General features: G+C 33.9%; 1 protein-coding gene across 1 annotated transcript in view; it reads left to right on the top strand.

The window, feature by feature from the left end:
• LOC114326222 (uncharacterized) overlaps nucleotides 1-17,622 on the top strand; it is a 902,327-nt gene that overhangs the window by 504,573 nt on the left and 380,132 nt on the right. The window contains exon 2 of the mRNA XM_028274518.2: nucleotides 652-711. Within this exon, the coding sequence (XP_028130319.1) occupies nucleotides 652-711 (60 nt within the window). The remainder of the gene's footprint in view (nucleotides 1-651; nucleotides 712-17,622) is intronic.

Genomic DNA, 17,622 nt, shown 5'->3' on the forward strand with positions numbered 1-17,622 from the left:
ACGAGGAATTATTGAAGATTGAAATTGAAATATATTGAAAAAGATATATATTAAAAGATACTGAAATATTGAAGATTATTGAACCCTTTTTAATATTATCTTTATTTTCACATGTGGGAGACAATAATGACAGATCAAAAATGTGTTTTGCATCTTCACTGGTATTAATAACTAACAAAGATGCACAATATCTATTATACTTAAAACTATATAAAAAATAAAGACAGTTTCTTCTGAAACAGCTTCTGAGACAACTTCTGGGACAAATAATTTAAATCATCTCAAACTTTTCCCTCTTAACATTTTAATTCAATGCAAAATTGAAATCTAGACTTTCGTAATTACTGTATCGCTTTCTTTGCGAAGAAAATTATCCTGTAACTTTTCTCGTATTATATTTTTGCTTAAATTATATTTTAATCAAGTTTACAACTTTAAATGATGTTGGAAAAAGTCTCGTCCGTTCTTTTTGATGGTGTAGTTTTGAGTATAAAGTGCTCTAGGCCCTTCCATTGTGACAGTACCGAGGAGATGGCAGATTTTTAGATGCACAACTTCCCATCCACTGATGATATTGAAATGCAAATTTTAATGAAGTTTTTAATCTCAGCTTAAATCCTCAATATTAATACTGGCTTTTCTCTTTTACAGTTCTCTAATGACGGCCCCAACGGAGAATCCATGTGCTTACAGGGACCTGATTGTTTTATGGTAAGTAGATGATTTTGGGTATATAGAGCGTGTTTTAATAAGATTAGAGATTAAATCTACTTTAACGAGTCAAATGCAGATTATGTGTACACGTTTTGTTTTTATTCTACTGTATATAGACTGTTCTTCACGGTGCGTTTGTTATAAATTTGAAGTATAAACCTCTGGATAAAACTAACAATATGTAAATTTTATTTTTACTCGTAGGTAAAATAATAGTTATTTATGTACCAAGTCAGTAAAGTGACTCTTTATCGAACGAGTCTGATATTACGAGCAGAGGGAGCGAAGCGAGCGAGGCGAGTAACAGACGAGTTCGATAAAGAGTCTTTACTGACGTGGTGCATACAAAATGTATCGCCAATCATAAAAAACATTAACACTTACTAATTACATCCTTCTAATGAAACAAGAGTGAGTGTACTCTGTACGCACGTAAGAAGTTATACTTCTATTATTATGATTTCAACGAAATAAATTTATTTTAAACAGTTTTATCGTATTTTTATTTAAATAATATTCTAATTTTAATACTTAAAGTAAAATACCAAAAATTAAAAATACCGTCAATAGTTACGTTACGTTATAAATTGTTTATGAAGTGTAGCCTCTCGCAGCTCTCCAGGAAGTTGCTTTTCCCGTGATGAATAGTAGAAAATCTAAATCGTAATCGCAGGTGACAACGATGTTACTGAAGAAATAAATGACTGAGTTGAGTTTACAAACAGACAGACAGACAGACGGACGGATAGACGGACGTGGATAATTCAAAGTTTTCACATTTTTTCAAAATTGGGTTCAATGTAAACGTTCTTATAAAATTATTCTATTATTCTTGTAGGTACATTTTTAACATTGATTGAAATTGTGAAAGAAATAAAGAAAAAAGTATGGCAACACTGTGACGCACAAACATAAGATTCAGCTGTAGGTTACATAGGGTGCACTAAGATACAAGCAGTACTAAGATACAGGTTTTAGTCTTAATCCTCTTCTCTGTACTATATCTTCACCCCGTCAACACCTGTAGCAATATCTGAAGAAAATTCGTATAAAAAATATATTAGACCAAGCATTTTTAAAATTGCTGACGATATCGATTTATATCCAAAAATGCATTATATATATTTTTTGAATTTTTATTTCTCCTGAATTTTACTATTAACAAAAATCATACAGAAGTAAAAACTTCGTTTGTACAATGGTATACAAAAAGTTTATTAAAAACCATTAAAAGTCATCCAAAAGTTCTGCTTAGTACATGAAACTAACAACCTTATGAAATTGGTAACATCGAGATTTATGGTTAACATGATACTTATATGATATTTATAGCGACTCCAAGTCGATGTTAAAAGATTGAATGTGTTAGGAGTGCTCAAAGAGCAACATGGTTCCCTGATGGTTCTTGCCAGTTCAATGGACACAGACCCTATTAACTATTAACCTTTCTCTTATATTATGTATGCTATTTTTGTTGATTACTAACAGTACCTTTTTTTTCTTTTTATTATCAAAGAAAATGGAAGAGCATTACTTTTAATGTTGTAATTTATTATTATTTCCGATTTAGACTTGAGTCTTAAAACTAATGGGAATAAAGAGGCTGTACGATTTACCTTCGCGCATTACGTTTTATGTGTAATTAATCCGTACATTCCACGTGTCTTAAAATGTACTCTATTTTGTTAAAACAAAATTGGTGCTCACGTTAAAAGGAACGATATAAAGACTGCAGAAGTTTAATAGTATCATAACGGCATGAAATTATCGGCAACTTCTAATGCACTTATGCCATTACCATGAAAAGTAGTTTCCAATTTAGATAACGATATATACTAGAACTTCCAAAGATCCTTCTGTCTCTTTTTAATTTCCAGGGTCGGTGTAGTTAGTTCAAGACTAATAGACTAAGAGCCGGGATAGGTGAAATTTGCTAATCATTTTAGGCACCATGAGAGCATATAACTTAATAAGTAGAACCTTAAAAAACGTATGAGCAATGCCGTCTCTTTTTAGAGGCGCATGGGTTGACAGGTATACAGCCAGCTACGGGGACTTTCCCATTGATTTTTTTTAATTTTTTTTTTATATTATTTTAAGTTCTGTGATTAAAACATCAGACAGCGTGATACGATTTGTTCAACATTATTATTGCATTATCCATACGATCGGCTATAAGGACGATGTCATCTGCGAATCTTAAATGACATAATCTCATTTATTTAATCTCACATTTTTACTGTCGGTATATTAATCTTTTTTTTATCCATTAACGTACTTTTTCCATCACAAATGAGTGAAAGAGGTATACCTCCACGTATTGGTTGTTACATTTGTGATCGAGTATTTTACGGACGGCAATTAGTTTTTAGAATGGAAATGGGAACTTCATCAAACGTCAAATTGTTGTAACGAGACGTGACAATCTAACTAAATCATCCAGCTTTAGAACTAAATGACGATTCCACATTATATGCGAACTGCAATAGGAGTTTTTTGGTTGAAATAGCTGTTTTAAATGCAGACCCCAATCGTCTTAGATTGAACGTCTTGACGCAAACAGCAAATGCTTCTTGCATCATTTCATTCATCATTCTCTTTGCCTTATTCCTATGCAGGGTCGGCTTCCCTAATTGCATTTCTCCACACAATTCTATCTTGGGTCATATCAATGTCAATCTCCTTTACCAACATGTCCTGCCTTATCGTCTCCCCCCAGGTCTTCTTTGGTCTTCCTCACCTACTCCTTTCAGGAATCTGAACTTCAGCTATTCTTCGTATTGGGTGATTAACTTCTCGACGTTGAACATGACCAAACCATCTTAACCTATGCTCTCTCATTTTGGCATCAATTGGTGCCACACCTAGACTTCCCCTAATATACTCATTTCTAATTGTATCCTTCTTTGTCACTCCACTCATCCATCTAAGCATTCTCATTTCCGCCACATGCATTCGTTGTTCCTCTTTCTTCTTCACTGCCCAACATTCAGTTCCGTACATCACAGCCGGTCTTATGGCTGTTTTATAGAATTTTCCCTTCAGCTTCATTGGAATTTTTCTGTCACACAACACACCACTCGCTTCTTTCCACTTCATCCATCCAGCCCTAATTCTACTGCATGAATCTCCATCTATTTCTCCATTACTCTGTAATACCGATCCCAGGTACTTCAAACTATTGCTTTTTACAATCAGTTCACCATCCAAAGATACCATTTTATTTGTAGTAACTCCATCTTTAAATGAACATTCCAAATACTTTGTTTTTGTCCTACTAAGTTTTAAACCTTTTTACTCTAGAGCTTGCCTCCACTGTTCCAGTTTTTGTTCTAAGTCTCTTTCACTATTTCCTACTAACACGACATCATCAGCATACATTAAGCACCATGGAATGTTACCCTGTAGTTTCGCTGTTACCTGGCCCAAAACTAACGAGAATAAATACGGACTAAGCACATAGCCTTGGTGCAATCCTACTTTCACATGAAATTTATTAATCTCTCCCACACCTGTCCTAACACTAGTCGTTACTCCCTAATACATATCCCTCACAATCTTTACATATCCACCAGGGACTCCTTTCTTATTGAGTGCCCACCACAGAATCTCTCGAGGAATTCTATCATATGCTTTCTCAAGATCAATAAATACCATATGGGCGTTTGTTTCTTTACTCCTGTATTTTTTCATCAACTGCCTTATAATGAAAATTGCATCTGTTGTTGATCTGCCCTGCATAAAGCCAAATTGATTCTCGGATATTTCGGTCTCTTCACGTATCCGTCTATCAATTATTCTTTCCCATATTTATGGTGTGGCTAAGCAGTTTTATAGCCCTGTGTCTGTACATTGTTGTAATCTCCCTTGTTTTTGTAAACAGCTACCAGTATACTGCTTCTCTATTCATCTGGCATTTGTCCAACTTCCATAATTCTATTAAATAGACCTGTTAGCCACCTTGTTCCTGTCTCTCCCAATGCTCTCCATACTTCCCCAGGAATATCATCTGGTCCTACCGCTTTTCGTTTCTTTATTTTTTGAAGCGCTTGAGCCACTTCCTCGTTTGTTATTTTGGTGACAATTGCTGCTACTGTCTCCGTTGACTCCACAGGCTGTCTGTCAAATTCTTTATTTAATAAGCTGTGAAAGTACTTTCTCCATCTCTTTTTGACATCCCTTTCGTGAACTAGTATTTTATTAAAAAGACTAAGTTTTCACTCTAATGGCATATAACATATCCCACCAGAATGAAAACAATGGGAACCTTCTCTGGTTACACCTCCGAGGCTTCTACAATTTGCAAGCCATACGGCTGCTGAGACTTAGGAAGATGAGGGAATTCTACAATTTACAATTCACGTCACATCTGCTCAGCGCGGTAAAGTTCCAACGAGACTGGTTCCCTTCATACTCCACACAGAGTAAATGTAAATCAAAAATGAATAACCATTTTCAATTTCGTTGCAAAACGAAAATACAGCCGAACCATATTCCAGTCCAATCAGAGAGTGCTGCAAGCACCTCTACCGGTTTCGAAACTTATTAGTCTCTCATCAGGAGGCACATATGCTGCTCTCCCCGATCCAACCAAAACAAACCCCAGCGTGCAGTCCCGAATTGCAACGAACGAAATGGCATAGATGCCCTAGCGGCAACTGCTAGCAAAAGACTAAGTTTTCACTCTAATGGCATATAACATATCCCACCAGAATGAAAACAATGGGAACCTTCTCTGGTTACACCTCCGAGGCTTCTACAATTTGCAAGCCATACGGATGCTGAGACTAAGGAAGATGAGGGAATTCTACAATTTACAATTCACGTCACATCTGCTCAGCGCGGTAAAGTTCCAACGAGACTGGTTCCCTTCATACTCCACACAGAGTAAATGTAAATCAAAAATGAATAACCATTTTCAATTTCGTTACAAAACGAAAATACAGCCGAACCATATTCCAGTCCAATCAGAGAGTGCTGCGAGCACCTCTACCGGTTTCGGTTCCGGAAATTGAAAATGGTTATTCATTTTTGTTTAAGTATTTTATTATTTTCATCTCGGATACATCTTATCTGATTAAAATCTTTTGCTTTCTTTGCTCTCTGTTTGGCTATTTTATTATATATTCGTTTCGCCTTCCCTGGTATCAAGTTAATCGTATAGGTTTGAATACGCTTCTGTTTTGGCTTTTGCTACTGCTACTTTCGCTTCCTTTTTAGCCACCATATAGTTTTGAAGATCTGTGTCACGTTCTGTGTCACGTTCTGTGTCACGTCTGTGTCACGTCTGTGAAGATTATTTGTAATGCTGAAAATGATGTGCACAGATTATCAATCCAGTGTAGAGTTAATATTTTTGTAAAAAGAAACATTCATGTGCCACCTAATGCTAGATCGTGCGGACATAATTTAGATAAGAATGGTCTACTTCTCGAAATCTTCCTACCTTTTATCAACAGACCACGCGTCATCAATTATTGTCTGTATACTAATGGTCCAAAAATGCTAACATTTTCGAACTATTATCATATAGACAAATTACATAAAGAAGCCGTTCGTTGCGTCGCACCCATGTCAAAGCAGCAGTTTGAGGAACTTATACACAGCTTGTCTACTTAAGTTGGAAACATATGGGAAACTTTTTTGTTATTCATTTTACGAAAAAAAGTTATTCTTTATAAAAAGTTATGCATGCTCTAAAACCAAAGATTCAATCATCAGATATCAAATTTTGTCAATATTATACGAGGTATGTCAAAAAATATGAACTTCGTTCAAGAGTAAAGTACCTGTATTTCTCACAATATCGAAAATTCTTATTATGAAAAGATGTTTGAAAATAAAAACTAAGATCAAATATGCAATTACATGCTTCTAATTGGAAAAAATATTTTCCAAATTTTTCTCAAATTTATTGATACTTAACTTCGTTTTTATTTATTACACATACGATAACTCTTTTATTATTACTTTTACAAAACAAAGGTATTATTTATGAGAAGCTCTATATGTCCTAAGACCGAAGATGCAACCATCAGATATCACATTTTATTAATTTTATACGAGGCATGTCAAAAAATATGAATTTCACTCAAGAGTAAAGTACCTTTATTTTTCACAATATTGAAAATGGTTATTAAAAAAAGTTAGAAATAAAAACTATGTTTCAATATGCAATTACATCCTTCTAATTGAAATATTGTGAAATAGAAAGGTAATCTTGAGCGAATTTCATATTTTTGACACACCTCGTATAAAATTAATAAAAGTTGATATATCATGGTTGTGTCTTAGATTTTAGACCATGCAGAGCTTTTTATGAGAAATAACTTTTTTGCGTAAAATGAATAATAAAAGAGTTATCATATTTGTTATAATTAAAAACGATGTTGGGTATCCATAAATTTGAGAAAAAAATTTTTTTTCAATTAGAAGCATGTAATTGCATATTTGATCTTAGTTTTTAATTCCAAACAACTTTTTATCATTAAGAATTTTCGATATTGAGAGAAATAAACGTACTTTACCCATGACCGAAATTCACATTTTTTGACATACCTCGTATAATATTGAGAAAATTTGATATCTGATGATTGAATCTTAGGTTTTGGGGCATGCAGAACTTTTTATAAAAAGTAGACACGCTGTATATCACCTCAGAGGCTTATATCTTAAAACCATGATTTTTGGAGCAAGGGGCGCATTGAGACTTTTGTTCTACACATCAAAGACTACCAGACACCAAAGTTTCAGAGCATTTGACAGAGAGCCATTTTCCATAAGGTTTCTGCGGGGTCTTTTCAACTATCCCGGCTCTATGTCTATAATGTATTGATGGGCAATAAAATCGCGGACATTCTTGTCGGTGTCGATGGTGATTACTTTTAGGCATTACGATTAATTTGGAAATGTTAAGTACTTTTGGTTTTATTCGATACTTCGATTTAATCCATAATTGATATTTTAATCCGTAACTACGAGGAAACGATGTAGTACCATCATTATCGTAAAAACAGTAAACGAGTCAATATATTAGTAGCTAAATCGCAAGATACATAAAGTTAATTAACAGACTTTTTCTTATACTAAAATCATAATAACGATGCACTAGAAATAAACAAAACCAAGAAACGTTGAATGTTATGAGGAGCACTGTAACATTGTAAATCCCATTGTAAATCCCAAATCATAATTTACAATGTATAAACTTTGTAAATCATGATTTGGGATTTACAATGTTTATACATTGTAAATCATGATTTGGGAGTGCTCGCTCCTCGTAACATTCAACGTTTCTTGGTTTGTTTATTTCTAGTGCATCTTTATTGTGATCGTAGTATAGTATGGTAGGACACCGCAGAAACCTTATATGGGAAATGGCTCTCTGTCAAATGCTGTGAAACCTTGATTTCTGGTAGTCCTTGATGTGTAGAACAAAAGACTCAATGGGCGCGTCGCTCCAAAAAATCATGGTTTTAAGATATAAGCCTCTTAAGTTATAGGTACAGTGAGCACGTTTGAGTTGGAATAAATTCATTTTCTCGGGAATGGGCGACTCTGGAGATAAATTACAAATCGGGTCGATTTTTATTTTTAAATTATGATTTTTTGGCATATATATCATACTAGTGACGTCGTCCATCTGAGCGTGATGACGCAATGGATGATTTTTTTAAATAAGAATAGGGATTGTGTGATAGCTCATTTGAAAGGTTATACAATTCTCTATTTACTAATATAAACATTATAATAAGTATTTATACAGGGTGCCCAAAGATTTGTTTGAATTAAATTAATTAAGACAAAAAGAAGAATGTATATAATTTATTTAATTTAAAATACATTTTACTGCTGTCAGAAAACAGAAAAAAGTGGTAATTTGAGAAATAAACATTGCTTTTCGCTTAAATTAAATGTTCAAACTGCTAAGAGGCAGATGGGTGGCACCTTTAATATTGAATTTAAGCAAAAAACAATATTTATTTATCAAATAAACATTTTTTACTGTTTTCAGACAACAGTAAAATGTATTTCGAATTAAATAAATTATATACCTTCTTCTTTTTGTCTCAATTAATTTAATTAAAAAAAAATTTTACACCCTGTATAAATAAATATGTTAATCTAACAATAAAACACTGAAAACGTTTGTTTTCTATACTTCCACAAAATTTATTATAACTAAAGACTGGATTATATGCAAAATGCATATGCATATATATGCTGCATATTTCTCATGTTTTTCATAAATGCATATGCCTTGCATATTTGGAGATTTAAGAGCATATAAATGCATATTTTGATGGGAATTTACTCTACCCCATTTAAAAATAAGGTATATATTAGTAACATCAACATCCATTAAAATAAAATGTGAAAGTAAATATTTTGCTGTTAAGCTCCTTTGTTGTTGTACCCATAAACATAATGGGCGTTATTTATAGCTGCAGGTATCATTATCCGGATATTTAAGATTTATAGACTTCTCAGAATTTACAAATTACCTAAGTAAATACCGATTATATTTTGAATAACATTACAAATATTACCTGTACTTTCTGCTGGTGTCGGCCAACTATGAATTATTCTGGGAAAACCAACCAAAACGAAATTTTAAGCATTTTAAGGGTAGGATAGATTATTTTATTTTATGAATGGTTAGTCTTAAATCAATCGCCGATTATTCAACTTTTGTGATTGCAAGTTATTGACTATACTGTGTAAAAAAATCATTTTATTATTATTGTGAAAATGCCTAAAGTAGCAAGGGAAAAATCAAGTCTTCTCAGAAGTTGGATTGGAAGTAACAATCATCTAAAAGTTATCGACAGTGAAAGTATGTTTTGCACCATTTGTGATAAAAAGGTAAGTTCTCCACTTCAATAGATTTTTAAACTTATCAAACTTCTTTGCACATCTATGTGTCTGTCTATTCTAAAATGACAAACCGTCCCATTTCTTCAAAAACTGTTTTTTAAAGTTCGCAACGGTTTGGCTTATACAGAGCGAGGTGTTGAGAGTGGCCCACCCTGTATACTACGGTACACTGACTGTACTTTATTGTTTGACGATTTCAATTTCACTTTGAGAAATAAAAAAAAATTGGGGGAGGTTTAAAAAGTTTGATCATTTTAATGTAGGTATCTATTTACGAAAACATCTAAAACATCATTATCATTATATTCCAGATTCCATGTCAAAAGAAATTCCAAGTAGTTCAACACATAAAAACTTCACTTCACCAAACTAAGCTATCAAAAAATGATAATAAACCTCGCCAGCAGATTCTACAGAACAGTTTGCAGATTCAGAATACGTCAGTTGGGCAAGAAACCTTTGCAAAGGATTTATGCCATTTTTTTTTGAACTGCAATATCCCTCTGCACAAGTTAGAACATAAATCGTGTCAAAACTTTTTAAAAACTTATTGCAAGATTAAAGATAAACCAGCTCAAATACCAAGTTCTTCAACTCTTCGGAAAAAATATGTCAGTGCATGTTACAAAGATGTGATGACGAGTATTAAAAATCAGTTAAAAGCCGAATATCTTTGGATTTCCGTCGACGAAACAACGGATACAAAGGGTCGACAAATTGCGAATCTAATTGTTGGAGTTCTTAACGACTCTGGCGATTTTAAAAACTCATACTTAATTAGTGTAAAATGTTTGGAAAAAACAAACTATGCTACAATAGCTAGATTTGTTAACGAATCCCTAACAAATTTTTTTTTACCTGATCAAGTACCATTTGAAAAAATATTATTAATGCTTAGTGATGCCGCCTCATATATGATGAAAGCTGCATCCAATCTTAAAATCTTTTTCCCTAATTTAATTCACTGTACATGTTTGGCGCACGGCCTAAACAGAGTTGCAGAGAAAGTTAGAATTGAATTTCCCAATGTAAACACCTTAATAAATAATGTAAAAAAAGTATTTCTGAAAGCACCACTACGTGTACAGGTATATAGGGAGATGCTTCCCGATATTCCTTTACCACCAGAACCAGTATTAACCAGATGGGGAACTTGGCTTAAAAGTGCTATATTTTTATCTGAACACTACGACGACATCAAAAGCGTTATTTCAAGTTTTGATCCGACTTGTACCGCTATTGATAACTGTCAAAATATTTTTAAAGAAAAGTCTATTAAAAATCAATTGTTGTATATAAAATCGAATTTCGATATCATTGAAAGTTCAATTACAAAATTAGAGGCTCAAAATTTATGTCTTCACAATAGTATGTCTATTGTTGATTCGGTTAAACAGAAAATAACAAATCTGAATGGGGAAATTGGAGTAAAAATTAAAGATAAACTTGATGACGTTTTAAACAAAAATGAGGGTTTCACTTTATTGCGTTCAATAAATAATATAATCAATTTTGGAAACTTCGATGAAAATATTAATATGGATCCGTCTCTAATAGCAAAGTTTAAATATGCCCCAATTACATCTTGTGACGTTGAGAGATCTTTTTCTGCCTATAAACAAATATTAACAGATAGAAGACATAATATTAGTTTAGAAAATATGAATCAATATATGATTATTTATTGTAACAATAAAAATATGTAAATTTGTTTTATTGTACTCTTTTTATAATATTAGTTTAGAAAATATGAATCAATATTGTAACAATAAAAATATGTACATTTATTTTATTGTACTCTTATTTATCTTGTGGTCAAAATAAAATATTTTGCCGTTTTATTTGTCACAAAACCTGAAGTTAAAAAAATATATTAAGAAATAATAATACAATTTGGTTTAAATTCAAACCTATTTATTTATTTTTATTATTTTTTATTTATTTATGTATTTAACGTAAACCATAAAATTATTCATATAAAAATAAGTGCATATATAAATGCATATTTGCATGTTAATTGTGCATATTCAGCTTGTTTTAAAATGCATATTGCATGCATATTTTAGACATTTTTTAGTGCATATTTTCCAGTCTCTAATTATAACTAAGTGACTACAGCTGTTTCGGCGGAGTGCCTTTCTCAAGTGATCATCACTTGAGAAAGGCACTCCGCCGAAACAGCTGTAGTCACTTAGTTATAATAAATTTTGTGGAAGTATAGAAAACAAACGTTTTCAGTGTTTTATTGTTAGATAAAATGAACTTCCATCAAGTAACGGTCGAATCCATCAAATATGTTAATGTTTATATTAGTGAATAGAGAATTGAATAGCTTTCAAATCTATCCATCACACGACCCCTATTCTTATTTAAAAAAATCATCCATTGCGTCATCACGCTCAGATGGATGATGTCACTAGTATGATATATATGCCAAAAAATTATAATTTAAAAATAAAAATTGACCTGATTCGTAATTTATCTCCAGAGTCTCCCATTCTCGAGAAAATTACTTTATTTCAACTCAAACGTCCTCACTGTACCTAGAACTTCAGAAGCTTATATCTTAAAACCATGATTTTTTGGAGCTACGCGCCCATTGAGCCTTTTATTCTACACATCAAGGACTACCGGAACCCAAAGTTTCAGAGGATTTGACAGAGAGCCATTTTCCATAAAGTTTCTGCGGGGTCCTTTGTAAAGCAGTTAAGCATTTTTATCCGAAGTCTTTGAGTAATATACTTTGAATTTGAATTGCAATTGACGAGTAAAAGTAGAGGGCCCATAGATGAGTAGAAGCCCATAGATGAGACTTAGGTTCGATTATGCTCATTCATTGGTTCTGACATCTCCTCGACGAAGGTCGGCAATCATCATAGCTATTCGGACTTTAGTGACGGCTGCTCTGAAAAGTTCATTTGATGTACATCCAATTTTCTAGTTTTGATTGTATTTGTAACTTCCATTTCTTTATTCATCTTTCTCCGAACCTCCTTGTTTGTGACGTGTTCTGTCCATGATATTTTCAGATTTTTTCTATACACCCACAACGCTAATGATTCCAGTATTTTCATTGATGTCGCGTTCAACGGGTCCTAACGGATAAATAATTTCTTCGGCAAAAACCTTTCAGGCAGTCTTTTTCAGCTGCATTTTTCTTTGTTGAATCTATGCGCTTCAGATTCAAAGTTCAACATTTTTTTTATTTTTGACCCGTAAAATCTTACGTCCAAGATTTTTGCATTACTGAGCTTGCTTCTGTTTCATATCAGTGCCTCAATATTCCCTGCCTACTCTTAACCAACTGTGTACTCTTATTCCTACGTACACTACTCTTCTAGATATGCCAAAATCGGTGATAATTCGAATCTCTCATCCAATGTTTTCCCTTTTTCCCTTAAAACGTCAGAGTGTTCTTCGGGTATCCATGGCTGGTTATGACGAAAATTAAGCTAGTGTTTTGTTCAGACCCAGGCTTGTTCGATCAAATTACAATCTGGTGAATGGGGAGATGACTCTATAGGGCTTTTCATTCACAGTGATACAAACCAAAGACGTATGACGTAGTTATATTAATATTATGTGACACATGACAGAAGCTCGAAACAAATGACAATCGATGAAAAGTAATTCAGATGAAAAGATTCGAGTAATATCGAGCTCTCTTTGGGCTAAATTCATAATTACTACTCAGAGAGATCGAGCATTATCACCCATAAGAACAAAATTTGAAGCTAGCAGACGATCAAACGGACAAATGTTAGAATGAATGACTACTGTGGCATATATTATATGACTATTGATTGTTTACCATAAATAGGTAGCTCCGTGCACAACTTCAATGAAACTGTCAGTAACAGATTCCCTCGAAATACAAGACTTGGCACCATATTTTGTTAGAGTCACTATTCCTTCCAGGTTAGGAAATGGTCTTCTGAATGATATAAAAGAAATTTAGACTTATCTGTGAATAAAAATTTATGTCATTTTGCTGCATTTCAGTGCTGATGTCTCTCAACTTCTACGGCTAACAAGGATGGTCCTTGTTAACTGGGAATCTTGAATACGTCTTTTGGCTCTACGTTCACTTTCGTGCAACCTTGTGTAAAAGATAAACGTATGTAAATGCCAGTATATTCCCGTAGCTTCAAAATAGAAAATGTGTGATTTCTTCAACCTGTCGTAACAATCAAATTGTCCTGTTTTCTGTTTCTGGACGTAGCTTTTTCTTGACCAGCTCCATACCATAGACTAGCTCTACCAGTTTTCTGGAAATGATTGCGGGTCTGCATTAGGTTGAGAAACACACTCAAAGAAACGCTTAACATTTGGACCATTAATTTGTTGTTGAGTGCGAGTACTATGTTGCGATAGGACAAAATTAGGAAAAACCTTTAAAGTGGCATAATACGGCACTATACCCTAGATATCATCACAGTGATACATAAAGTTACTTGTAAAATGGTATTAACTTGGACAGAGTGTTTTTATAAAAAGAAAATTTAAGATTTTTTTTACAAATGTTAAAATTACCTAAAACCTAAATTACATATATACCAATGCTTTAGTAAAAAGACGGAGTATATTTTACCGTTAAACTTGGTCTTTCATTGTGTATGATTTTCTCATAAAAATGCTTTGTCGAATTTAGGTGATAAACATAGTCCTTCGAAGCTGTTAAAGATGTATTTTCGATTCTTGAAAATAAGGTGTACACAAAGGCGACCACCTACCCTGACGCCGCGTCTCATGCGCGAATATCAGCCCAAGGCGCATCATCGACAGCTCCTCGAATGTGTAATATGCTTTAGATACTTTGGGAAACAATCGTTTTCGATATCGATCTTTTCAGTAGCGCACAAAACGCTTAAGGAACACTGTAATTGTCTCTTGCACCTTGTAATTTCATTTGCTCCGGGATAGCTTCATTTAACACCATCTGTTACAAGCAGAGACGAAGAACGAGATAGTTGGATAGGCCAGTACAGCGCACAAAGTGGTGTGTAAATCGGCATTTCCGCATTGCAATTACATCCAAAGTACAACAACACGAGTATTACCACTCGACGCAATAAAAAGGACTTCAAAAAAATAAAAATTATCTGCATGCCTAAGTGCTTCCATACACGGGAAGCTTTAAGCAGTCGGTATCGTCAGCTGGAAGCGTTCGTGGCTGGGCGAACTGCAGTTTCTAAACAAAATAATTGTATGTTCGCCATACACGTATCAATATTCGAGCCATTCAGCAGCAAGCATGCAGTCGACGTAAGGTCGAGTTTAGGCGTGTTTCGGCAGCTTGGAGCTTGGAACAGCTGAACCCACCATCATACACGGATGGTGGGTTTTCCGCTTTCTCTCATTGTGTATCCCTCTCGACTGCAGACGGCACCTCATTCTTGTTTTGTTTATTTATCGATCACTGTCATACCATTCAAAATGAATTTGGAAAATTTTTGTGAAGAGTGATGAGACCCGCCATAGACGGGCAGCTGGAAGCAGTTGGTGGCGACAGCTTAAAGCTGTTAAGTTGCAGTCTACTTCAACTGCAACTTTGCAGCTTCAAGCTGTCCGTGTATGCACGCTCTTGGTACTGTGAAGAACGGATATAAGCTCTTTTTTAACCATTTTAATAGCTCATGTATGTACGGTTGTCCTCCTTTGAAATAAAAAACATGCTTTCCAATTAATTTCCTTATTTTCTTCAATATAGTCTCCAACGATTCGATACAGCTCAATAAAACGTTTTTAGAGATTTTCACCTTCTTTATGCTGCCCAAATAATACTATTCTTGAAGCTCTACAAAATAGGTGCTTGTTTTGTCAATTATCTATTCGAGCTGAATTTTTGAAGTTATACTTCTTTAGGCACGAGGGTGAATTTTTATTTTGCAGGGCGCATGCGCACACCGACAGTATGGTTTTAGTCGCTCAAACGTTATACGGGATCTGATTGGGTGTTAAAATCATCTGTCAATATTTGTTTAAATGGATATTATGCATAAAAAAATGTTGTGTATATTAGTTTTTATTGTTGTGAGGAAAGAGACAAAAAGCAAGTTTATAATTATTGTAGTGACTTTTAAAATAGTTTTGAAAAGCAACATGTACGTACCTTATTGTAAATGTTTCAGTATTGTAATAAGAAATTACAAATTAAATACCTATTTGGAAAATGTACCTACCTAGCTAACCTAGCTACTTACCTACCTAGGTAATGCTTTGATTTACCAACAAAAATCTCCATCTAATATATTGCGTTTTTAGTCTATATTTTGTTGTATTTTAATTCCAAAAGAATCAAACTTTTTTGATTAAACTAAGAGAATCAGCCACTGTCAAAAAATTTTTAAACGTTTAGATGCTGTACCTTTCCACTTCATTCACGTGTCTCGGTACCTAGTTAAATTCTGCGTGGGGTGAGTTCAAAATAGTCTAACAACCTGATAGGCACAGGTTCAATTCCCAATGCAAATTTCTATTTTTTTTTATTTTCTTATACATTTTATGATTGTAAGTATATTTATTATATTTTTTTTTTCAGAAAATACGTATTTAGTTAAAATTTTCAGAAATAATTTCTTTGTTTCATGTTTCAATGTGTTTGCGTGTGTTTTATTCTTTTTTTTTTAATTTTTGGTAGGTATTGTTTTAGTAAAAATTTTTGGACAGTAGTAAGTATTAAAATTTATTTAATATTTAAATAAAATATAAATAAACTGTTTAAAGTATATTGATTTCGTTGAAATCATATAATAGAAGTATAACTTCTTACGTGCGTACAAAGTACACACATATTCTTTTTTTATGTACGTGCCATCTCTTTTATTAGGCTTTTGGGTTCGGAACATATAATAATCGGAGGGGACCAAATCAGGAGAATAAATCACATGAGAAAGCAATTCGAAGCCCAACTCATGAATTTCTGTCATTTTGTCATAATGCTCTTGTCAGTCGGTGCAGTGTCTTTAAGAAACAACACTTTGTTCTTCTGCATATAAGTTTTTGCGTTTCGCACTAAGTTCATCAATTATTAATAGTTTTATATTTTTCAAGATAGTTAATTAAAATTATGCCTCAATCCCCAAATACAGGGCCATGACCTTTCCGACTCATTGATTGACTCTTGGTCGATTCGGAGCGCTGTTGCCGGCTTCACTTCACTGCCATGCGTTCATTATATTCTCTGGTGTGAAGTAGTGGATCCACGTTACCAATCGATGCCAAAAGTCTTCTGAGATCATGTTTTTGGTCAATGGTTAACAAATGCGGTAGGATAATTTTTTCATATTCAAAACTTCGTTAAAATTATGCTCTTTTTACTAATTCTTGAGGCTTATGCTAATTCCCGCACCTTCACTTTACTCTCAGCTAGAACCATTTCGTGGACTTTCTTCACATTTTCTGATGTAACTGCACGGAACCAAAATTTGATAGTGTAGTCTGAAGGAGCATTAGTTCCCATTATGTATCCAGTTCTTATCCATTTGCCTCATTTTTCCGAACACGTGAACTTTATACAGCTGTCAAAAATATACTAATGGCCGCGTCGCCCTAAAATTTGACATGTATGCCTAAAAAAGGTTAGACATTCTAGAATTCAATATTTTTGTGAGATCTCAGCGCCCCAATCAGACCACCAGATATGTGTTCGTATCTTCTGTTGTTTTCCTTTGATATTTTTCTCACAACTTGCTGACTCAATCCCTATTGTTAGTTAGAGATTCTTCTAAGTCCTCCGCAGTATGTTTTGTTACATGTAGTCTTCCACAGTGTCTGTACCTCGGAGAGCACGTTAAGCCGTCTGTCCCCCTGGGCTAGTGTACATCGACACTAGTTACTTGAAACAGGGTTAAAGATGTAAATGGCGCCGGAACAATCCGAAAGGATCTCCCCGGCAAAAATGCCATACGATATTATTATTATCCAGATTTAGCCATACGGCTCACACTCCCTCCAAGGGGAAAATTGACTCATCCCAGACGCCTACGGTATCAAAAGGATTGAGCTCTGGTGGGACTCTTTCCGTGTTAT

This window comes from Diabrotica virgifera, chromosome 1 (assembly GCF_917563875.1).
Source record: "Diabrotica virgifera virgifera chromosome 1, PGI_DIABVI_V3a".
NCBI classification, from domain to species: domain Eukaryota; kingdom Metazoa; phylum Arthropoda; class Insecta; order Coleoptera; family Chrysomelidae; genus Diabrotica; species Diabrotica virgifera.